Source organism: Urocitellus parryii, chromosome 8 (assembly GCF_045843805.1).
Source record: "Urocitellus parryii isolate mUroPar1 chromosome 8, mUroPar1.hap1, whole genome shotgun sequence".
Lineage (NCBI taxonomy): Eukaryota > Metazoa > Chordata > Mammalia > Rodentia > Sciuridae > Urocitellus > Urocitellus parryii.
This window is the reverse complement of record NC_135538.1, coordinates 98,508,704-98,532,734: the sequence shown is the minus strand read 5'-3', so window position 1 is coordinate 98,532,734 and position 24,031 is coordinate 98,508,704. Positions and strand designations below refer to the sequence as shown.

At 40.8% G+C, this 24,031-nt stretch overlaps 1 protein-coding gene across 1 annotated transcript in view; it reads right to left on the bottom strand.

The window, feature by feature from the left end:
- Window positions 1-2,990: 2,990 nt before the first annotated feature.
- Elovl5 (ELOVL fatty acid elongase 5) overlaps window positions 2,991-24,031 on the bottom strand; it is a 71,972-nt gene continuing 50,931 nt past the window's right edge. The window contains exons 4-8 of the mRNA XM_026411237.2: window positions 11,393-11,470; window positions 10,314-10,485; window positions 8,377-8,501; window positions 6,098-6,232; window positions 2,991-4,858 (exon numbers count right to left, since the gene is read on the bottom strand). Coding sequence (XP_026267022.1) covers window positions 4,715-4,858; window positions 6,098-6,232; window positions 8,377-8,501; window positions 10,314-10,485; window positions 11,393-11,470 — 654 coding nt within the window. The 3' untranslated portion in view covers window positions 2,991-4,714. The remainder of the gene's footprint in view (window positions 4,859-6,097; window positions 6,233-8,376; window positions 8,502-10,313; window positions 10,486-11,392; window positions 11,471-24,031) is intronic.

Here is a 24,031-nt window from a genome sequence, read left to right as displayed (position 1 = left end):
GTCTACACAGTCTTCCTTCCTCCGGGACTGAGCCCTATACCTCGATTCAGGAGGGAGCAGGGAGTCAGTCCTCCAGGTTGTTGGAAGCAGTTGCTGGGGCTTTGCTACAAATTGGGCACCCCATTTGTTGGGAACATTTTCAAGGGAAGACACACAATTTGCTGAAAAGTGCTAGCTTGGTTAAAGCATCATTGTTCTATTCATCCATCAAGGGAAATCTATATCTGTGTTTGTTGTTTGAACAAAGTTGCTGGGAGTATGTTAACATAGTAGCTTAAGAATATTTTTATTTATTGGTCAACATGACCCACCCTTGGGGTGCCCCATGTTTTCAGAGTTTAAATGCCATCTTTTTGGTTAGGAGGAATTTCCTGGCCCTGACATAAGACTTCTGGTCAGTTTATAACTGAGACAGAAATGAGTCCTAATTCTTGTTACCTAATTCACCTCCATGCTCCTCCCTTTCTCTGCGGGTTGAGGGGAGCAGGGAGAGGCAATGGGGGCAGCAAAGCAATCTACAGTAGGCACAGCTCCGAATGAGCCTTTATGGTATAATTACTATTTCCTCTTGGAAAGGCTGAGCAAGATTCTACACATTTCATCCACGAGAATGCTCAAACTCCACCCTCTTCCCACTCTCTTAACTTAAAAAACAAGCAGCTTCACCCACACATCCAATAACTCAGTGCTATCAAACTGTCTCAGCCTTCTACACATTGGTTGATGCTGGTTTCTGTACTCAAAACACATCCTCCCAGATGACCTCCAGAATCCATCTATTGAAATCTGGTGGTCTTCTAGGCACGGAACCACTGTATAACCCAGCTATACCACTCCTTGGTATTTATCCTGAAGAATTAAAGTCATCTTATTACAGTGATACATGCATACCCATGTTTATAGCAGCACAACTCACAATAGCCAAACTATGGATGAATGGATAAAGAAATTGTGGTATAGATACACAATGGAGTTCGATTTGGCCAAAAAAAAAAAAAGAAATTATGGCATTTACAGGAAAATGGAACTAGAGACCATGTTAAGTGAAATAAGTCCAACTCAGAAGGCTAAGGGTCATGGCTTCTCTCATATGCAGAAGCTAGAGAGGAAAAAGCAACACAAAGTGGGGGTGGATCTCCTAAAAATCAAAGAGAGATCAGAAGAGAAAAGGGACCAAGAGTGGGAGGCGAGGGGGGGAGAGGGGGAGCTGCAGAGTTAAATTATATATTGTGTATATGTATGAATATGTAATAACCAACAAATCACATCAATATGTACAACTACAATGCATCAATTCAAAAAAGGTGGAAGAAAAAGAAGAAAATCAGTGGTCTCTGAAAGCTCAGATTAAAGCCAGCTCTTTCAGAGTTCTTCTTGATGACCCTTGCTAGAAAGTTTCCCCCCTCCCTGGTCTCTCAGTCATCGGGTTTATGGGAATCTCCCATAATCTCTTATGGGAATCTTTACAAACTTACATATACCATGCTAGATGTGGTTCCAAGAGCTTCATATACGCTGTAACCTATGTAATCCTCAAAATGACACTATTGTGTAGGGAATAAACATTATTTGTTAGGCAGATGAAAAAAACTGAGGTAAAGTTCAAACAATTTGCCTAAAGTTCCTGTAGGAAGGATTTAAAGCCAGACAATGTAGTCCCCAAGTTGTGTTTCTCAAATTAAGGTACGTTGTCTTTCCATATGAAGAATGAGCTGCTAAACAGGGGAAACAAGAATCCTCCTTTTTGGGCACAGGAGAGTGAACTCATTTCCATTGATTAGTAACATGGAGATGCAAATGAACATACCATCTTGGTGTGGTAAGGTCAAGAGAATAGAATTTGTAACTATAAGGGCAGCTCATGCAATCACAGGGCTGCCTTTCCAAATAAACAGTTTATTACCGGACCAATGATCAGAACCACCTTTGGTGTCCCACTCCCAGCTTGGGTGAGATTAGTTCAGCAGGGTTTTTAGTGAGGATGGAGGGAGCTATATTGTGACCTGACTTTCTCCAATCCAGTCTTTTCAGGAAAGATGTGCTATTTTGATTTCTCTTGCTTTGATTTGTGTCTATTTTTTTTCCCAATTTGTTCTGGACTTGGAAGGACAGGATATGATTATTACAATTAACTTCCCACTCTTGCATTTGATAATATCCCAAATACTAAATTCAGTTTCAAGTGACATTTTGAGGTTATATTTACAAACTCAAAGATACTCAAAAAAGCCAGAATTAAACCTGAACTGGGATTGTGTGGTATGAAGAGAACAGAAGGAAGATGGATATTTATGCCATCCCTCCCATCATAGATACGTGGATAGACTGAAGTCAATGGACTGGGGTGGGCTGGAAGAGGAAGGATCTGGGACCTCAAATGACCTTTGGTAAAGTAAGTTATAGAGCTTTCAGTCTAAGAAAAAACTTTATTGCTTCAGATTAGAGGTCAGCAGGCTAGAAAGTCTTCTGTTTTGCAAATAGTTTTATTAGAACACAACCATGGCCATTCATATACATGCCTATGACCTATGGCTGCTCCTGCCTTCCATGGTTGAAGAGTTGCAACAGAGACCTGACAGATCATTTGGTCTGTGAAGCGTAAAGTTTTTTTTCTATCTGGATCTTTATGGAAAAGAATTTTTGGACCTGTGGTCTAGACTTAGGAAAGTGACTCAAACAGCCTGCAGGTGAGGGGAGAGCATGGGATCAAAGGAAATAAGGACAAAGAAGTGTGCTTGGAGCTGGGACCTCTAGTTGGAACCGAAGATGATAGAAAACAAACTAAGGTGGAAACACCTCTTATGCCTTACCATGCAAGGTCCTTTCCCTTGTGAAGTGAGCAATGATGTAACCTTCGATACTGAATTACATCCACTTAGTAAATTCCGAGAGGGTGAAGAAAGTGGTTTTTTTTTTTTCTTCTTATCTTTCAAAATTAGTAGCACATAAACAACGTAAAACACAAGCACTGGTAATCAAAAATGTTTTAATGATTAATGTTTAGACATTATTTAACAGTGTGGGTATATCCAGATGAGCTAAGCACACTTTGACAAGCACACTATTGAATGTTATAGTTTCTGTATTGAAATATGTAAAGACATTTGCAAACTAGTACCTAGGAATGAAGACATACATTTACAAATATACACATTCTAGATTTGATAAGGTAAATGTAAACAGATGCTGTGACTCCTTCCAAACAGAAAACCCACAAGATTAATAAGAGAACCAAACGGCTCCCTACAGTATGAATGTGCAAAATTAAAGCATGGTAAACTGATATTTACATAAATATCAAACCCACAATTAGTTTATACATTGTCAATGACCTTCTAAGATGTGTCATGAGTGGTTCAATGAATTTTTTTTTTTCCCTAATGGAGAAAGTACTCAGAGGCTAAACTCCAATACTTTTAAATGACACATAAAAGTCCTTATCTGTTTGACCACTGCCTCAATTTGAAGTGTAAGACATGATTTTAGATAAGCAGTCTATTGTTTTTAAACAAGTGGTTCTAAACAAATCTTTAAATTCTAAGTAGAAAAAAAAATCACAGATGCTATTAGATTTACATTAAACAGGTTATCTCTCCATCCAATCTCCCAGTTCTCTTATGCTGTAGCTATCTGTTTAATTTTACCTTAATTTTTTTAAGGTTCTCCCCTCTCCTTTGTTAATTTTGGTAAACTAGGCACATTTAAAAGGAAGTCTGTCAAAACAGATAGCAGTACAGAAACCAATCCAAATTTGGACCCTAGCAACCAGTTCATCTATGGGACTCTGTCAAATGGTAAATATTCAATCATCTCTTAAAAAATACCAACCTCTCTCTCACTGGGTAAAGCAAAATGGACCTCTGTTTCTTATATAAAAACACTTAGCACTTCAGAAATTAAAAATGGCCTACTTACCCTACACTCTTCCTAAAATCTTGAGGACAAAGAATATATATTTAAGTTTCATCATGACTCCTTTAGAGCTCCCCACCCCCAATTTTTAATTTTTTTTACATTATTAATAGTGGCACTCAAAATAAAAAAATAAGATCTGTTAAAAAGTTAAACTGACTGTTCCACTAGATTTGAGCCTGCTTGATTGAAAGCCAATATTATAAAACCGAAGGTGCCGTTTCTGATTTCACATCTAGCCAGTCACTTAAAATGACGCGTTACACGCTCGTTTCATAAATCACGGTCTTTGATTTTTCTAAACAGAGCTATTACAAATGAATACAAACTTGAAACATATCCTAATTTAAACTAATAAGCTTTGGGCCCTGCTTTTTAAATTTTAAGGCATGTGTGTTTCTCTACTGTAACAACACTGTACAAATTTACATTTACAATCACATGCATGATCTACAGTTTAAAAAAAAAGTTTGGATTACAGTGTGTTTTAAATTGTGAATCACAATTCAGCACCTATCATGTTATAACTAATAAGGCAACAGCAGTGTCGAGTACTACGGTAACACTCCCTTTTCCACAGTCTAGCGCAGGGGGTCGACAAGAGCCCGGAAATGTGAGAAATCTTATGCCTACTTGTATAATCTGTATACGTATTCTAGGGGTTTTGAACTGATGAAGGAGGTCCTACACAAATCACACTATTGTAGGCCGGACTAGTTACAGCAGCTGTTAACGAGCGTCGGGCACAAATCACTGTGCTTACAATCGCATGGCATGTCTGGAGGTGTTCGACTCTGCCACTTCAATCCTTCCGTTGCTTCCTTGGCTTCGCGTTGTTTTCCAGGGAAGAAAAGCTGTTGGTGTGTCCATTCACAGCAGTCACAGATCCATTCTGGTGATCCTTTTGGTAGCCTCTCCTCCGAGAGGCTCCTTTCTTGTTGTAAGTCTGAAATGCAAAAGGGCAATGACAGCCACGTGACCATGGGGAGGTTTTCTTGACTAGGAATTGCATCCCTGACACTAGGCCTAGTTTCCTTTGGTAAGAGATAACTCTTGAGGTCAAGTAACCCTGTGCCAGCTTTTTGCTCTGGTTTAATCACTCTTCCATTGTTCTGAGGCTTAGGCTGAGTTTAAGTTCCCTGAATCACAGGCTACAGTAGAAATACTGTTCAAACCATCAAAGAAAATTCTACACTTCACTCTGTCTTTTTAGTATCTGATTCTGAATGGCGGACGATACGGCTTATGTGGCCACATTAGTTTCTTTTGCTAGGAAGTAGCTCTCCAGAAACCCATGTCCCTTTCTGAAAATTTTCTCACTACCTCAGCAATTATTTCTGCCCTTTGTACAAAATGCTACGTTTCTGAAAGCAATGAGGCAAAGGCCCTAACCTTTAACCACCTATGCACCTGGTATGTTCCACAGTGTAGTCATAAACTATCAAGCCCAGCAGAGTAAAAATGTAACAAGTTATGCATGGGTCAGAGAAGAGAAGTGGCTGAGCCCCCAGTGGCTGCTCACACTACAGGATTTTCCTGACTCAGGACCCATGGCCTCTACCCTTTGGCTCCAGACCTCCTGTGTCCTCCTTCCCCAAGTCAGTGTGCAGTACAACTACCATACACAGACTACAAAGTCAAGAACACACATAATCCAAGGGAGATAGGCTAAAGAAGATTCAATGGTGTCTGCCAAGTGATCAGTCTCCCTTGGAGGTAATCTGTGCAAAATGGATCCTTCTGTGAGCAAAAACCTAATCATGTGCTTGGAAATTAATTAAACCCTCATGTAAGCAGATAGACAAAAGGAGCAGCTTTCTATCTATATCTGAGAACTGTGATGAAAATTTATTCTGAAGATTCATTTAGTCATGACATTTTAGGTAGCAGCCTAAGACTTGTGACTGAAATATCATCTCTCCTCCTATCTCTACTGGAGATCAGAGACAAGCAGTTCAGCATCTTGTTAACAGTTCTGTGCTTTCCATTTGGAATGCAAGACCCCCTTCCCCAGAATCTAGAACAGATTTCAGCTACCCTCCAACCCAACAAAGGCTTCATTAGAGCACGAATGGAGCACTTCTGGCACCCAGAAGTGGTTCCACATGACCTTGTTAAAAGATGGGATGAAGGCTTCTGTTGGAAAGACCCCAAATGTCAAGTTCCAGTAAACAGTGTGATTTACCTCAATGTAAAAGTTTGTGAAGAGAGCAATCAGGGAAATCATGTATCCAATCTGGAAATATAGCCAACCAAGAGGGAACGCACATGGCCAGATGACCCCACAGCTGGTCTGAATGATTGTCAGCACAAACTGAACCTGGAGGAAGAAAAAGACATAGATGAGCAGTCACAGCACAGAAGAGGTCCCATGACAGATGCACTGGGTACCCAGCATCCCCAGGTTTCTCAATCAACACTTGCTAACATTTCTGTATGTATGGCAGGTACTTCACGGACATGATGCACATACTACTTCATGGACATGATGCACATACTACATTTGTCCTAAATGCTGTGTGTGTTTTCTACGTTCTCCCTTTCCCCTCCAAGCTCCTTGAACCATTTTCTTCAAAATTCAAGGATGCAGTGTCAAAAAAAAAAAAAAAAAAAAAAAAACACGACTTTTTTTACCTTTTTTTTTTTTCCTTAAAGATAAGAGGGATACGGGGTGGGGGTGGGGGGGTGTTTAAAGGGAACTGGTGATGTTACTGCATTATGAACAACCCAACTGGATATTCTTTCTCTTCTTTACTCATGTACCCTTTGGTTTGGTGAAGACTGATGAGCAGATTTAAATTCTTGACAAATAATGCTAAGTCTACAGATGACTGCTAACGAGCAAACCCTGAAAGCACATGGTACTGCTTGAAGACACAGTATAAAAGGGTTAAAAAGGTGTATGGGCTACTGGAAGTACACCTACAGGAAAAACAACAGAGGATAAGGATCTGCCCACTAGATTTCTGGAAGTTTCCAACGCTTCTATAGAGAGAATATATAATTGTTCCCCCTCCTTCTCCCTTTTTTTGGTACTGGGGATTGAACCCAGGGGTGCTCTACCACTGTGCTACATCCCAAGTCCTTTTTTTATTTTTTGAGACAGTCTTGCTAACTTGCCCAGGCTGGCCTCAAACTTGTGATCCTCCTGCATTAGCCTCCTGAGTCACTGGGATTACAGGTGTTTGACACTATACCCAATATACTCTTTTTTTAAGGTTAGTGCTCTAGGTTGAGGAGTAGTTGGGAGTGGCGTTTAACATAAATCTAAACAGATTCATGAGCACAATCTTCTACTTTAAAGTACAGAGCCTAATGGGAAACCAACATCTTCAGTTTGTTCTTTCAATTTCTGCTGCCAGAGCCATAATTGTGCATCACCAATCAATCTCCGCATCTCTTCTCCTCAGGTGTAACAAGGAGGCTAACGAACAATTATCCCCCCTTCCAGGTGGTGAGAAAAAATTAACAAGAACTGTATAGCAGCTGGCAGAGGTGTTAATGAAATGTCAAACACTGGGGTAGCTCAGAAGGTTTTCTCAAGATTGTTATATTGAAAAACCACAAATGACAGGGAGGGATCTGAATCAGCTTGGTTGGTTTGGGAAAATATGTGAATAAGGTACGACAAGGCCTGAGGGTGTGATGTCTACACCCCTTGGTCAGCCAGCTTTGGCCCACTGCCTCCATGTCCTCATCTACAAAATGGGAACAAAAAATATAGTCAGGCTACTTGAACAATCCATGTAAAATCATTAACTTAGTTAGCATGAGTGACTGACAGTATTTAACATTTGTAGGAGTAGTTGCAGTATTAATAAATAGTTCAAATAATTCACAAGGGGAGAGAACTGGGGTTTATAATACACTGACAACTGGGGAAGGCTTAAGAAAGTTTGGTGAGAAATAACTATCGAGTGCACACAGTTCTGGCCTGTTCTGGCAGGATAAGTCTTAGGAAGGGATTGTTGTCGGAAGCTGAGCAGGAGCCATTCTCACCAACAGGTGCTCTGCTACTTGGGGGCTGAGAGGTCAGCTGGCAAATATCCTCACTGTCTAACAAGATATAGGCACCCCGGATGCACAATACTCCACAGCTCCACCTGAAACTCCTGAGAACACAGTTTCCACTGTGGATTTTGGACTATAATTAGAAAACCCAAGTAATACACACATGTGCATACATGTGTGTTTGTGTATACAAACCAAGAGTGAAGAACTGAATGTGAGGTTGAGAAATTGGATTAAGCCTGCCCTCCCTCATCCTACAATTCAATTAGCTGCATGTCCATGGCAGTTTCTCCACTGATTAAAAATAAGAACATTCTCTGATCTGCTTGTTTCACTGGATTAAATGAAAAGGGTGGGGAAGAAATATCTGAGATGCTAGTAAACCATAAGGATGGGAAGAGGTCTGTGTCTAGCAGGGAGCAAGTCCTAGGGGAAATGGGCCAAGTCACTCACCAGCTGTCCCTGAGTGATGTACTTCTTCCACCAGAGGTATGGGCGCATGGAAGGTACAGATGACAAGCCATAGTACGAGTACATGAGGACATGGATGAAGCTATTAAGTGTGGCACCGAAATAAGCTGCAGGTACAGGGGGGATTTGGGAGGAGGATGTATTAGCATTTTATGAATAACAGGTGAAAAAAAAATCCAACATACATTTTGAGCCAGAAAGAGAGCTGCTTTTGAGCAGAAGCAGCAGCAAGCACTGCATGGATGTGTAAGGAGAGAGCAGTCCCCAGTAGGGCAGGCAGCCATCAAGATGCCTTAAGCCCCGGCAGGGGTCAGCTGGAGTCTCAAGGTAGCCATCTGACACAGAAGCTGTCATTCCATGTGCCATGCTCTGGCACCTGCAGGCTTGGCTGCCAGACACCCCAAACTCCCAGAGGCAGCTGCTTTTTTTCCATGCCCAACTGCCTCAGATGTGTTATTCTGAAGGTCGGGGGCAGACAGCTGACGGGTGACATGCTCAAAACAAGCTGTTTCCAAACATTTGCTGAGGTCTGGAGAGGCCTTTGAAGTCACCTTCTAATTATTCCCCAGTACTGCAATGCTGAAGTCATGGTTTTTATTAATAACAGAGTCCAGTTCCTTAGGGATGAAAGATCCATCTCATCACATGACCTCCAATTTCCAATAGGACCACGGGTTTTCAGATTATCTGTCTTCCTTGACAGTGAACAATGAAACAATGGCACCAGCACTTCCTTGTGCAGCTGGAGATGGACAAAGCAGGTGCTAGGGAATGAGCTTCTACTGGCTATGACAGGAATTGGCCTGTGACGAGTCAAGTCCACTCTCTGGTTCAGTTTCTTACTAACAAGGTGGGATTTAAAATTTGAAAATTAAAAGTTCTTTTTTTTCTATGCTGGGAATTGAACCCAGGGACACTCTACCAAATGAACTATATCCCTAACCTTTTTAATTTTTTATGGAGATAGGATCTTGCTAACTTGCCTAGGCTGGGCTTGAATCTATGATCTTCCTGCCTCAGCCTCTAAAGTAGCTGGGACTATCGGCATATGCCATCAAGCCCCACTAATGTGATGTCCTCTAAATGTAAATAAGGGCTGTCTCTATTAGAATGTTGGTCAGTCATGAGGTCTGAGTGGGGAAACACTAGGGAAGCAGGGAGCTAAACCAACCCTTCCAAGGTCTTGATTTCCTCCCAAGCCCAAGGAGCTGTATTTGCAATGTCCTTTCTGGTTCTAAAACTTTAATGCTCTATGGAGCTTGGTGGACTGAGCTAATCAAGGGAAGTGCAATCCTAGAGAGGAAAAAAATCCATGAACAGATCTAAAGTTCCTCAAATTCTTCAGTGTTAGAATGATAAAAATTGTGATCCTGACATCTGTTAAAACTCTCAAGTTGAACTTGAAGGCAACAATTTAATTTCTGGAAATTGAGACCTTAGCATACTTCTATCATATTTGACACAAGTCAGAAAACATACTTCTGATGACCGGAAGACCACACTTTATTAGAACATGTGGAGACCTGATGTACGACCAGCCTGCTTCCTGGCACGCACTTGGTGCTCCAACTCCATTTTCCTGGTGTGGTTGTCAGGCAAAACACTTTCCACACTGTAGAGAACCAATATTGAGAGAACGAGGAACAGCTGCCTCTATGATGAATGCCGTCTCCATCCCTTAATTGGTCCTAGGCTGGTATCCCCCTCATCTCACTCCATCAGCACAGGATGTTCACTAAGCTAGAAAAAGGTTGTGTGCGCATAGGCCGTATAAACTGTCATTAAAATCTACTTGGACACAAAATTCAAAAGCTTGACCTAGGGATCTACAGAAACAGCATCTTCTCTGAAAAAATCTTAGTTTCAATTCAGACTCTGTTCACACCTGTTCCCAAAGCCTCCCCCTCTCTAATACTTACAGTGGCCACATGGTACCCAGTTCATCACAAACCACCAGATGTTGAACATGGTGGCGTGGTGGTAGACGTGCAGCACTGTGATCTGGTGGTTGTTCTTGCGCAGGATGAAGAAAAATGTGTCCATGAATTCTATGACTTTAGAGAAGTAATACCACCAAAGGACGCGGATGATCTGAGAGAAAGGGGTCAAAGGAGTAAAGGTTTATCTTTGCTGCTGCTCTGGAATATTGCCTCTGACATGTTTCACTGACATCCCAGAATCCAGTACCAACCCAGAGAAGCCCAAGTGCTCCACTAGCTTCTAACACCTCTCAGGTGTCACCCTGGTAGCTTTGGTCACTGTGAATGCCTTGAACCAAAGGACATGTTGGTGGGTGGGAGGATGGGGGGACGACGGGGGATTGAAATGACAACAGGGAAAGTCTTCAAAGGGCCCCTGACCCTCTTCAACACTATAATAAGAATAAGAAGTGCAAGACTTAAAACTCTGAAGGTGACTTACTGCCTCTGGAAGTAGTCTGCAGAGCTGTTAGTAGAGAAAAAACTGCTAAAAAGATGCGTTTGATTTCAGAGGCCGACATGGGCAGGTGACGTAAGATATGGTAAAGGAACCAGAACTTGCAACGTCTGGTCACTGCCCAATTAACATGTCCAATAGATATTCAAAGGAAATGCCTGCTCATACGGAGCTTCAACTGTTAGCCTTTTATTTGAAAAACAAAATCTCAGAGTAGAAGGGGAATTCTATCTTTAAAACCATTAATGGAGAAGGTACTTCTAAGAGAGATTTTAAGTTTATTATCCTTATGATCCCACTTATGTAAATAAAAAACCTGATAAATGTCTGTGATTTTTCCCTGTCAACTGATAACAGGAGTTATTTTTATAGAGAAGGTGATTTTAGTTTTCACTTTATACCTTTCATGTTCAAATTTTCATACCATGTATACACATTGCTTTTCTGACTCTTTCAAAAATATCAACAAGGATTATCTGAGAGGGGAGGTTATGGTCAATTCTGTCTTTTGTATAAACCAAACAACACTTATCTAATCAATATTGTTTATGAGATACAGTACCTTCATGTCTGATTCTCCCGCACTGCGTGTGCCCTGACAAAAGAAGTTGTAGCTGCCTTGCCATACTCCTGTCACCAACTAAAAAAGAGGGGGGGGAAAAATCACCCACAGTATCAGAACCATGTAAAGCACTATTCAATTAAATTTCTTTGGTTTCATAATCTGTGAAGATTTACTTTGGGCTGTGCTGAGGCAACTGTTCTAAGAATAAGCAACCATGGGGAAGTCTGGAGGAAGAGAAAACATAAAATACTTGAGCCTTCATTTCACGAAGTGTGGGCACTTTGGCAGATTAAGTGGGAACCTGGGAGTCATTGCCAGGCTGCTGCCTGCAGAGAACCCCCTTTATCTGGTTGTCTCTCTAAAGAATCCTCAGTTCATCACCAGTTTGGACCTAGGCCACCATCCCACGCCAGCTGCTTCCAATGACTTTCCCTGCACCAAGGCAGAGCATCGAAATTACAAATCAGACAAGAATCACAGGGTCAGGGTGAGGCATTTTTGACCTAGTCGTTTGGCAGGGGTTCCAAGAAACTGTAATTTTATCAAGTTCCCAAGTGGTACTGAGGATGATTTTTGGGGAACACAATTTGAAAACCACTGGTACAGGTCTTGGGAAAACTCAGTTCAATTTCATTTTCCTCATCATTTCCTGTTGCTGTGTCATCCTCTGGACTTATGAATTAGACTTCTGCAGACTGCACCTGTATCTCATAATTCACCTGTAGCAGTTAGCATTGTGGTGTCAAAGGAAGGACCCCAGAACTGGGGTGCAATCTCTGTGTTACCATCCTGCAATTATCCCTACACCTCACCAAAGGAACTGTTTCCTCCTGGACACAAGAGAAGAAATGACCTTAATGGCTGACACAGAAAGTTTAACTTGACCATTTCATGCTGTCCATCCACCAAGTTCCAGGCTAATACCATGAGGTGCTACAGTTTGTCTATGTAAACTGTAGCTCACTGCTCCTTTTGAGCTTTCTCCTGAAGCCCAGAGCAACCTTGAGTCTTCCTGGTGACCAGCTGCTGCCAGCAGGGGAGAAATCTGAGATGACCTGCCTTGAGCCAGATCCCGTTCAGTACCCAGTACAGGAAGGCCACAGGTTTTCAAAGCTGCCCCGACAACCAGCAACATCAGCATCACACAGGAACTTGTAAGAAATGCAAACTCCTCGGCAGTCATCAAGAACACAGACAATAATAAAGTGCTGAAGAGGATGAGGAGGAAAAGGAACACTTTTACACTGCTGGTGGGAATGTAAATCAGTTTAACCACTCTAGAAATCAATATGGGGGTTCCTCAAAAGACTAGTGGTAGAACCACTATATGACTTGGCTATCCCACTGCTCGGAATTTATCCTAAAGAATTAAAGTCACCGCACTACAGTGATACGTGCATACAATATTTGCAGCAGCACAATTCACAATAGTCAAACTATGGAACCAGCCTAGGTGTCCATCAACAGATAAATAGTTAAAGATAACGGTATATATACACAATGAAATTTTATTCAGCCATAAAGAAAAATAAAATTGTCATTTTCATGAAAATGGATGGAACTCAAGATCACTATGTCAAGCAAAATAAGCCAAACTCTAGTTTCCACATATAAAATATACAAAACTTAAGAATTGCATGTTTTCTCTTATATGTAGAAGCTACACAGGAAAGGAAAAGAAAGATGGGGGTGGGAATCTCATGAAAATCAAAGGGAGATCAGTAAAGGAAAGGGATAATGGGGGTGAGGAGAAGTGCTAGGGAGTGATATTGCCCAAATTATACTGTTATGTTGTGTGCATGTATGAATATGTAATAATGAATCCCATCATTATGTATAACTATAATGTACCAATTTTTAAAATGTGAAGGAAAAAAAAAAGAAGTGTAAATTCTTGAACCCATCTCCATACCTTCAGAATCTAAAACTCTGGGGTAAACCAGCAAGGCTAGGCCTCAGAGTCCTGGATCACAGACCCCTTTGAGAACCTCATGCTGTGGTTTTCAAAGTATAGTCCCACACACCCAGTCCCTCCCTCCAGGAACTTGTCAGAAGCAGTCTCAGGCCCCACTCTTGCAAACCAAAAACTTCTGGGTATAAAGCCCCCTGCCTTTTACTGTGGTGCTAGGATTGGAACTCAGGGCCTTTTCCATGCTAAGCAAGCACTCTACCATGGAGCTACATTCCCAGCCCTTTTAATTTTACTTACTTTTGAGACAGGGACTTGCTAAATTTCCCATGTTGTCCTTGAACCTGAGCTCCTCCTGTCTTAGCCTCCTGAATAGCTGGGATGCTTTAATAGGTGATTTTTTTTTTTTTTTTTTTTTGCGGGGGACGTGGTGGGTACTGGGGATTAAACTCAGGGACACTTGACCACTGAGCCACAGCCCCAGCTCTATTTTGTACTTTATTTAGAGGCAGGGTCTCAATGAGTTGCTTAGTGCCTCTCTGTTGCTGAGGCTGGCTTTGAACTCAGAATCCTCCTGCCTTAGCCTCCCAAGCCACTGGGATTACAGGTGTGCACTACTGCACCCCCAATGCAGTTAAGATTTGAAAACCATTAGCTTAAAGCTGTGGTTCCCATTCTAGCTGCATAGCAGGACTATCTAGGGAGCTTTAAAAAAATGACCAGTGCCTGGCCTCACCCCAATCCATGAAACCAGGATCCTACAGTCCTCAAGGTAATTCCAGCATGCAACCAGGGCTGGGAACCAAAGGTCTCAAATTATTGAACTTAAAGTAGGAAATGGCTTGCCAACCAAGAGTGTTTTGGGAAAGATGTACCTAAGAGTACAGAACCCAGACACTCCAGCTACACCCCCCCCCCACTGCCCTAGAGCACAGGAGTTTAGCCTGGTGAAGAATGCAGATTCCCTCCAAGTACAGCAGGTTCAGACAAGGGTCTGAACACATACCGCTGTAATTCCATCCAGTCTGACCTCAAAAATAAATGCCAGGCGTGGGTGTAGCCACTGAACTCACACCGAACACTTGGCTTAGTATCTGATTTTTCTTCTAACATCCTTTGTGCTGTTTTCCTTCTGCTTCGTCATCTTCTACACACAAAAAAGCATTAAGAGTTAACACAGTTACTGTGGCTAAAGAACAGCACTGGGATTCTGTGCTACTGGACCCATGTAGGGAAGTATCATTTTATAATGACAAGCTCTGTGGATTAGGAGGAGGCTTGAGTGGGAGACCAGCACCTCAGGCAAGATGGCCAATTCCCACAGGCCCTTGTCATTTTCACTGTCAGAGATGAGGGTGGACTAAATTATCTCTAATGGTTCTCAATTCTATTCTTCAATTCTCCATTAGGACTTTAAAAACAGACTGCACAATATTCGATGTTCTCTCTGAAAGATCAGTACCTACACACTTTTTTGGTCTTATATACCACCCCCCAAAGTCATCAACAGTTAAGTAGGTCACATGCAGACTTTTCAGAAGTTCTGAGATTCAAGATACAAATGAGTGGATAGAAGGAGGGTGTGGAGTCCTGAGGAGACCTGAATGGAGAGAGGAAGTACTGTCCAGGCACTGTTTTCTTTTCTGCCTTTATTGTACTCCCCATGAGGGAACTGATGAGCCACTTCTGTGGGTTGCGGGCACAGAAAGGGCAAAGACATTTCCTGTTGAAATATTCACTTAATAACACAGTAAAGTTTTCATGAAGATAATTTTGTACAATTAAAAATTTACTAACATGATTGTCTTCGTTAGATTTAACTTTTGAACTTCTATCATCTTAAAAATATTATACTCTGGGACCTACTGTCACTCTTTCTTCCAGCTACTATTTTGGTTTGTAGTGTCCTGAGGTGTTCTAAGTTGATTTTTCTTTTGTCAACTTGTAACTGGATGGATAGTGTGTGCCCATGATGACTGCATTCATGGATGCCACGTTCAGTCCAGCAGGGTGGGGAAAATCAAGGCGCCCTCTGGAGAATAAGAGAACAAATCTTCCCTTTTAATTCTGTAGGTGCCTTAATCTTCAGTATGGGTGCTGATTAAGGGGCTCTTGTTAACTCAGCAGATGGGACTCTGCTGACATCTGCTTCCTTTCTTTTGTCTTCCAGAAGGAATATAGGTGTTACTGCCTTGCTTCTTTAAGCTAGTTAAGCTAAATTTCCATTTGCCCTTCTCCACTGCCCCCAATAAATGAGGGGGTGGGGGAAGTCCCTAGATAAAACACTGTCTTGGAAAGGTGAAGAAACTCAAGCCCACACTGGGTGGTGAATTCCTTGGCTACTGAAGCACGAACCAGCTGCACACCCAGGAGGCTACTCATTCTGTGGTCTTTCTCTTGGCCAGGGCCGAGCATTCCTCTTCTACCTGTACAGCCCCTGTGGGGGCCTGAAGCTTCACTGCAATGCTCCTTTCATTGCTGTTGCCACTTACACTTCTCCTGGGGCTACAGTGCCTCTCAAACCATTAATTCCATGTTTAAAATCCTGCAGAGATTCGTCATTGCCTTCAGAATGAAACCCCAAATCCTAGGCACAGTGTTCAGGTATTCGTGTTATTCTATAATTAACCCTAAGCTTACCTTTCACTACTTCTTACCTATAGTCAAACCAGACCTCTTTCTATTTTCCAAACACCCTGTACTTAAGTACTGATAGAAGGGGAAAACTGTAGCTGGGCATTAGCCCATTATATCCTAGCTTCTGCATGCTGAGCCAGGAACCTCGGGACCAAGGTATTCTAATCTCTTTAAGCTTCAAGTCCCTTACTCTTCAAATGGGATATATGCTTTTACCTCAAAAGGATGTGATTAGAAGTCAGTGAGAAGAAATATGTCATGTTTATCTTACCCACATGGTATACAGGATAAGTATAACAAATGCTGGCAATAACCATTATTTCCCTTCAACTAGAATGTTCTCTGTACCCACATACCCCCAATCTCCAGCTCTCAGAATCCTCTTTCAAAGTTCAGTCAAACTTCTATTTTCTTCATGATTTCTCCCTTGAGGACTGCACACTGGAGTTTATTTCCCTTCCTCTAGATTCACCCTGCTACGACTTGTAGTTATTTGATCACATGCTCCTTTCAGCCTTTGTGCTTTGCCTTAAGCTCTTCTGTAAGCTTTCTGGAGGGTGGTGACTGTGACTCCCACATCGATAAGTTCAGTACAGGAAGTAAACAGGAGATGCTAAACAAATATTTGCAAAACTAATGACAAAAGTTTAAGACACTGCATTTCTTTCACCAAAATCCATGCCTAATGTTTCATTTGCAGAAAAAAAGCTTTACTTCATTTTTACTTTGCAAATGGAGAAATTAAAATGCCAGAAAGTACTTCAATAAGGCTTGAATATGATAATGGACATCTGAATTCTGTTTATAAAAGGAAAACAATTCCATATCAACATTCATTCTGGGGATATTGAAATTTTCAAATATCCTTGGTTTCAGAAGAGAAGGAATTTAACCCACACTGACCAAGGACCTAAGTTACAAGTGTGTTCATCTAAGACTATCAAACCTCCATGAAATGGGGCCAGTGTAGAGGCTCCCTCCATCCTCGTGAGAGGACACAATGTGCCCATGGGTAGTGGATCCCAGAAGCTCTCAAAGCATAGGACTGATCTTCCCTCCAGACCACTAGGAACACACCAGTGGAGATGGGGCTTCAATGAAAGTCATATTCGCCACTATTTCCTTTTAGGGTTCAGGCCTGGCTTCTCGCTAACAAGCTTCCTTGGTTAATGCCTGAAAATTCATCATGCTGCACCTAAGAGATACTGCAGGGGCAGAGGGACCCAGAGATGGACAAGCGAGACACTGAAAGTAAGAGCAGTTGGCTACCTTGGGCTTCTATATATAAGCTCAAAAGAGGGCAGGACCATGCTAGTGTGAAAAAGCAGGCCATACCAAATCACCTGCCACATTCCCAACTCTCCATACCACCAGTTACTCCAGGAACAACCCAGGCAGCATTATTTACATGGCCTTTTCCAAGTAACCAAGATACAAGCAGTACCACTGTAAAACCTTATGTGCTTTCTCCTTCCCTGGAGTAATGCAAACTTTAATTAGGCCAGGAGCATGTGAAGGGCTATAATTAAAACACAGAAGCTTTTTTTCCTCCTTAGAGACAAATTCAATAACCAAAGGTGGTTTAGTACATCTTTTCAACAAATGAAGAAAATTTAGGCAAGTATCACAGCTGAGCCTGGATGTTAAAAGTCGTAGACTCAATCATTTTTAGTGGGGAGAACTGACTTTTCCCAGTTAACATCACACTTAACCACAAATGAAGTATAACCTTTAGCAGGGCACTTTCTGGAATGCTACCAAAGCACCTCAGGAAATAAAGTCATTTGAAATACTTAAAGAGTAAGTAGAAAAATATCACCCTGGTGGCCCTTATCGGACCTTCACCCTAACATTCTAAGATCTCAGAGCAATAAGATCACTCCTTTCCAAAGGGGATGGCTCTTTTAGTGATAAGAGCTAGCTAGATGATCTGGAGACTGTCCTCTCAACAGAATGGAATGATAGGCAATAAAAATACTCTCCATACTTGAATTCAACTGCATCACAGGGCCTGAGGCACTTTGCTAAGCAACACCATTAAGAGCAAGCAGAGCTGACATTTTTCATAGCTTTGATCATTTTTGTGAGTTCCCAAGTATATAATTTTTAGATCTGGTACAAGCACATGTTTTAAATGAGAAAACGGAGATGAAGAAGTGATATGGGTAGCCTGAGGCCACACAGCTTCTTGGTGGTTGGCACCTTGGGACTAGGACACAGGAATTCTGACCCAGTCCAAGTGCACCTCAGACCGAAGTTCCAAGCTCCTCTGACCTTCCTTGTCTGTTTCTGAATTCTTAGTAAGGGCATGATGGGGATACATTATCCCTGCATAATTCTGGAGAAAAGTAGACCTTTAGCTATATCTTCATCCTGAGCAGACTTCTGGTTTAAAATTAACTACCAGGGGCCGGGGATATAGCTCAGTGGTGGAGCACTTGCCTAGCATGCAGGAGGCCCTAGGTTTGATCCCCAGTACTAGGAAAAACATTTTAACTGTAAGCTATTACAAAATTAAAAACACCTATATCTTCTAGTGGTTAGCTGACCAATTTTGGCAGTGCCATTATAGAACACAGTCAAGCCAAAGAACATGGCTTTGAATTTCAAATCTCTCATATCCCAAGTCCATTAAGATAAATTAGCATCTAAGCTCTCCATAAGTGCTTCTTTCTTCTCTTTATGTCCAGGAAAACCCTTGGGTTCCAGATGAATGGCATCCTCTTGGTTAAGTCAGGTTCTATACATTTGAGAAGTCTTTAGAACAATGCACAAAGAAATAATTTGTCCTCAGGCCAACCTGAAACAGATATATCTAGCATCTTCAAGTCCCAGGCCCTGCCCTTTTATGTTGTAGGTTTTTTTTTTTTCTTACTGTCCAGACTTCCTGGAACTTTCCCTCAGTAGAAAGTGAAATGAACATTAAGGGAATAAGTCTAGTAACTGGCATAAGGTAGCTACTATGTAAGTCTTTGATATGATTCTAGCAAAAGGGCCCATAACTAGGTCTGAAGTGGTGCTGCTCCAACTGTAAAGAAGCCCTCATCAAAGAATTCCTTGTTTAATTTAAAGAAAGGTCTCTAGCCCACCTACTGAGTCTTGCTTTGCAGAGTTAAGTCTGTTTTAGTAGAAGATCTGAAGTGTGATGTGCACCTTTTTCACACCAGCTGTAAAGCCAAGTAACCAAAGGTCCAGAGTCAGTTTGGAGGAGTGTGGCCTGGCTTTGGGCCAACCCCAAAGCTTCCTCTCTAGGGAAGGCATTCTCTCTCTCTCCCTGGGTGTGAATGAGGGGGAAGGGAGTGTGGGCTGTATCTTCTTCCTTCTCCCCACTAGGAGGCATTCTCTCAGGGCAGTGTCAGATAAACAGAAGGACAAGTAAACTGCTCTCTCATCCCTGAGCAAGGGATTTCAGTTGTAAGGGAACTAAAAGTGACAAGTATTTTAGGCTTTTAAACAGGCATTAAGTAAGGGATGTCTCAACTTCTCTTTACCTCTGTTAAATGGGCAAAAGGAGAAGAGCAGGTATTTTTTTTTTCCAAAGTATTTTGGCAAACAAAACAATTATTTTATAAAATTCAATAATAAATTGCCAGGTTATTCAAATGTTTTTCCAAATCCTATTTTCCTAAAGTAACACAGTATTTTAGGAAAGCCTGAAGCAAAAGAAAAACGAGTTTAAAATATAATGCTTCTAAAGCAACTGCTCTGCGGTTCCATTAGAGGACCTTCCAGGCTGAGCCCAGAGAGGTGCCTGCCAGGTGCCTGGGGAGTTGCTTTAACAGCCCCATAATTACAGAGGTTAGAAAGCACACACATAACGTCCAACCCATCAAATGCTCAACTTCTTTCATCTTTCCCATAAAGAAGCATCAGAAATCTTCAAAGGATGATTCAAAGAAAAAGCAATACTGACTTCTGGTTTTGACAACATGGTGAAGTGAGCAAAAGCAGAACCAACTCCACAATAAACAACATGCTACATAAAACACAATCAGACTCCAACACGGAGGACCCCTACCTACAGAGGGGCTTTTCTGCTTCAAAAAATCTTTCTGCAGGAAGGAGGAGGTCAGTGTACGTTCAAGTCCTTTCAAAACCTTTCTTGTTTGGGGGAAAATATATTTACCTAAGATGATCCCAGTAATACTAGTTTGAGAAGCTTAACCAGGACATTGAACAGACCTTTGTTTTCGTTTTAAATGTGCAAAGAAATTTAACAGACTTAATCATTATTTCAAAGGTATGAAATCACAGAGGTAACTATAAGCAAAGTTTTTAAAGTATGCTTTAAAAAGCAATATTAGAGGGCTGGGGATGTAGCTCAGTGGTACAGTGCTCGCCTTGCTAGCATGAGACACTGGTTCAATCCTCAGCACGACATAAAAATAGAATAAAGATATTGTATCCACCTAAAAAATAAATATTAAAAAGAGCAAATTAGAGCAATTGTTAAGTTGGGTAGATATTTATCTTGGAGTTAAGAAACAAACAATGTTTCTATGTTTTAGAATGAAAAAAGAACCAATAGTGAACTTTCAGAAGTAGAAGATATAATATCATGGTCACTTAAACCAAAACACAACAGATGGATAAAATAGACACAACTGAACAAAATATGAGTCAATTAGAAAAATGTTAAAAAAAAAAAAAGCACCTGGAAAGAAAAACATAACAAAAGATAAACTACAAATGAATAAAAAGGGGAATGTAACAGACTTCTTGGAAACTTCAATGTGCTGGGAAAAAAAATACTTATCTAGAATTCTATGTTTTGATAAAATATTAAGTGTAAGGGCAAATACAATGGTGCTCAAACAGAAGCTAAGCATTCATTCCTCACAAAATAAAGGACTTCAGAATAAAAAGACTGAACCTTAAAGGAGACAAGGGTGACAGGTCAACAGTGAGTGAAAACAACCAGGTAAGCATCTATGGCAATAGTGGTAACTGTTTAGGACCTCACAAAAAGGTGGACCTGAACACCTGATAAGGAGACAGGGAAAATAGGTGGATCAGAGCTAAAATCTTTTAAGGTCCTTGTACTCTTCAGGAGAACAGAAATATTGATTCACCTTAGGTGAATAACAGACCTGGAATGAATAACTTTCCAATCACTAGAACATAAAACTTCAACAGGAAACAGGAAAGGAGGAAAAAAGCACAAAGAAAACATTTACTAAAAAAAAAAAATGTTAAAGAACTTACTCCAAAATAACAATTACATTAAATGAAAATGGATTGAATTTCCCCATTAAAAGACAAGACACTGTTATATTCAGTCATTAAACTTCTAGGTATATCCCTTTCAAAAAAAAAAAAATTGGTCACATTTGTACAAGGATACAGGTCTAAGTTCATTAAATGCAGAACTGTTAATTGCAAAAACATACATAAATAGTATGCCTTTCCATCCAAAGAAACATGGATGAAACAGCATAATAAATTCTAGCACTAAAATAAACAGAATGAATAGATTTGAGTCCATAAGACAACATAAATTCATCTCAAAATGTAATGTTGACTGAAAAAAGCTATTTAAAAGCATATACAGTAAACTACTCATGAAAATTAAAAAACACCTCAGAACATATTATATGTTGCCATGTATACATACATACGTAGCAAAAATATAAAAAATCATATCCAGAAAGAAACATGAAATTTGAAAAAAGCTGTTATCTGTAAAAATGCTGCACTTTCGATGCATTTTTATAAAGATCTCTTATTTATTTAATTCATTCCTTCTTTCCTCCCTCCTTCCCTTCCTTCCTCAGTGCTGGGGATTAAAGCCAGGTCTCATGTGTGATGAGCACATATACCACTCAGCTGCATCCCTAACCCCATCTTTTCTTATTTAAATAAAAGCAAAACCAAAATTAAACCAATAAAATATCAACATTAAGAGCTGACAAAACAGATTAAGGTATCATTTACATGGCTTTTAAATATTTTTAAACAGCTCAAAAATCACAATTTATAATAAAAATTGCAAAGTGGAAGAAAGAATAAGTTTAGATTTATGTCAAACCAGATCCATCTATCCAGCTATTCATCTTTTGTTTCAAAATTTTGTGCCTGCACGTGCGTTCGTTCTCTCTCTCTCTCTCTCTCTCTCTCTCTCACACACACACACACACACACACACACACACACAATTTTTTTGCAGTGCTAGGTATTGAATCCAGGGCCTCACACATGCTAGGCAAGTGTTCAACCATTGAGTTACATCCCAGCCCCTTTAAAAATTATATTTTAAATGTTCTGAATATCTGAAAAAGAATTCTCTCAGACTATTTTATAACATACAGTTCTAAATGCAAAGGAAAAAACATATATAAATACTCAAAAACTAATTTTTTGTAACCTATGGTTTACCTTTGGTTATTTAACATGAAGATATGGCTCTGGCATTTGTCTTTTTCCTAATCTAATTCAGGATGTGGTGGAGCACTCATTCATATTCATAATGGAAAGGACAAGATGTGGAAAAAATTTTTCCATTATAGGGTCCCATAAGGCAGTGATCTGTGAGTCTAGGTGAGAGGAGGGACAGGATGTCATAAGGTACATCATAAAAGCATTTCAATTGGAAGGAGAGTCATATTCCTCTGGAACAAGAGGGAAGTCAAAGAGGCTTACAAAAAGAGGGGGGAAAATCGCCACTCTGGAGTTGAGTCCTCTCCCTCCATGTTCTGAACTTTAGTGGCACTGGGGTTCTGGAATGAAATCCCTAAAATTGATGTGGAGACTGCCAGACAGGAAGTCTCAGGTCTGAGAAGAGGGTACAGAAGTTTCTAAGGGATAGAGGCTGAGGAGAATGAAAAAGCCAAGTGTTGGGGTTTGAGAAGAGCTGACAAAACAGATTAAGAAAACCCAGGGAGCCTCCCTCCTGAGAGGAGCAGCAGTCCTCCCAGCACAGCGTCCCTGGGCTGATCAAAGCCACACAGGGGCACAGCACTGACCCCGCCTCCCTGGAAGTTGCTGATGAGTCCAAGGATCAGCTCATGAGGCACAGGCTGATCAACAGAGATGTTCTCTTTCGAAATCAAGCAATTAGATCCTCTCTGACTAGGGCTAAGAGGTCAGAAGCACAGTGGGAGAAGAGTAGACACATCAAAAAGGTTCCATGTCAGGGCACAGCAGCTGCCTGAGAGGGAAAAGCAGGTGTAAAACCCTAACAAAGGATTAGAAGTAGCTTTGATAGCTTGCTGAGCTGTGTGCTAGCCAGTATTGGTAAGGGGTGTGTGTGTGTGTGTGTGTGTGTGTGTGTGTGTGTGTGTGTGTGCGCGTGCAGGTCAGCCTGGTAGGTACTATAGAATAAGGAAAAGCCAGAATCAGCACCACAGATGCAGGGGTTCTTACCTTGCATCTTGGGGATAAGAGGGAAAACATACAGATAATTTGAAAAAACACCTGGACTTCTATTCACGTGAAATATGCCTAATCTCAGGGGCAGAAGGTACATGAGATTGTTACATCTGCTATAAGAGCACAGATTTACTCTTATAAGTCTGAGTAATACAAACCAAGTTTCTCTTCTATAACTTGGAATTTTATTTCTGAATCTCCACCGCTGACTGTGACATAAGGTAACACCTACTAAGTTAATAAGCAAATGTTTTTTAAAATGCTTGCCATAAAAGCCTACATTTTCAAACTAAGGCATACCATTATTCAAATACACTTGATATCAGGGATTTGTGGACTTTTCCTGAAAATAAACAGTAAGAGTAAATGAGATAATTAAAATACTTTTTTTCTTTTGATTTGCATTAATGTATATACAAATATGAACAAGTCCATATTAGTTCTACATTTTAAACTCACTTTCACAGTTTTAAAAGTGAGATTTAGGGCTGGAATTGTAGCTCAGTGGTACAGCACTCGTCTAGCAAGTGTGAGGCACTGGGTTTAATCCTCAGCACCACATTAAAAAAATAAACAAAATTAAGTTATAAAAAAAGTAAAATTGGGCTGGGGATGTGGCTCAAGCGGTAGCGCGCTCGCCTGGCATGCGTGCGGCCCGGGTTCGATCCTCAGCACCACATACCAACAAAGATGTTGTGTCCGCCGAGAACTAAAAAATAAAT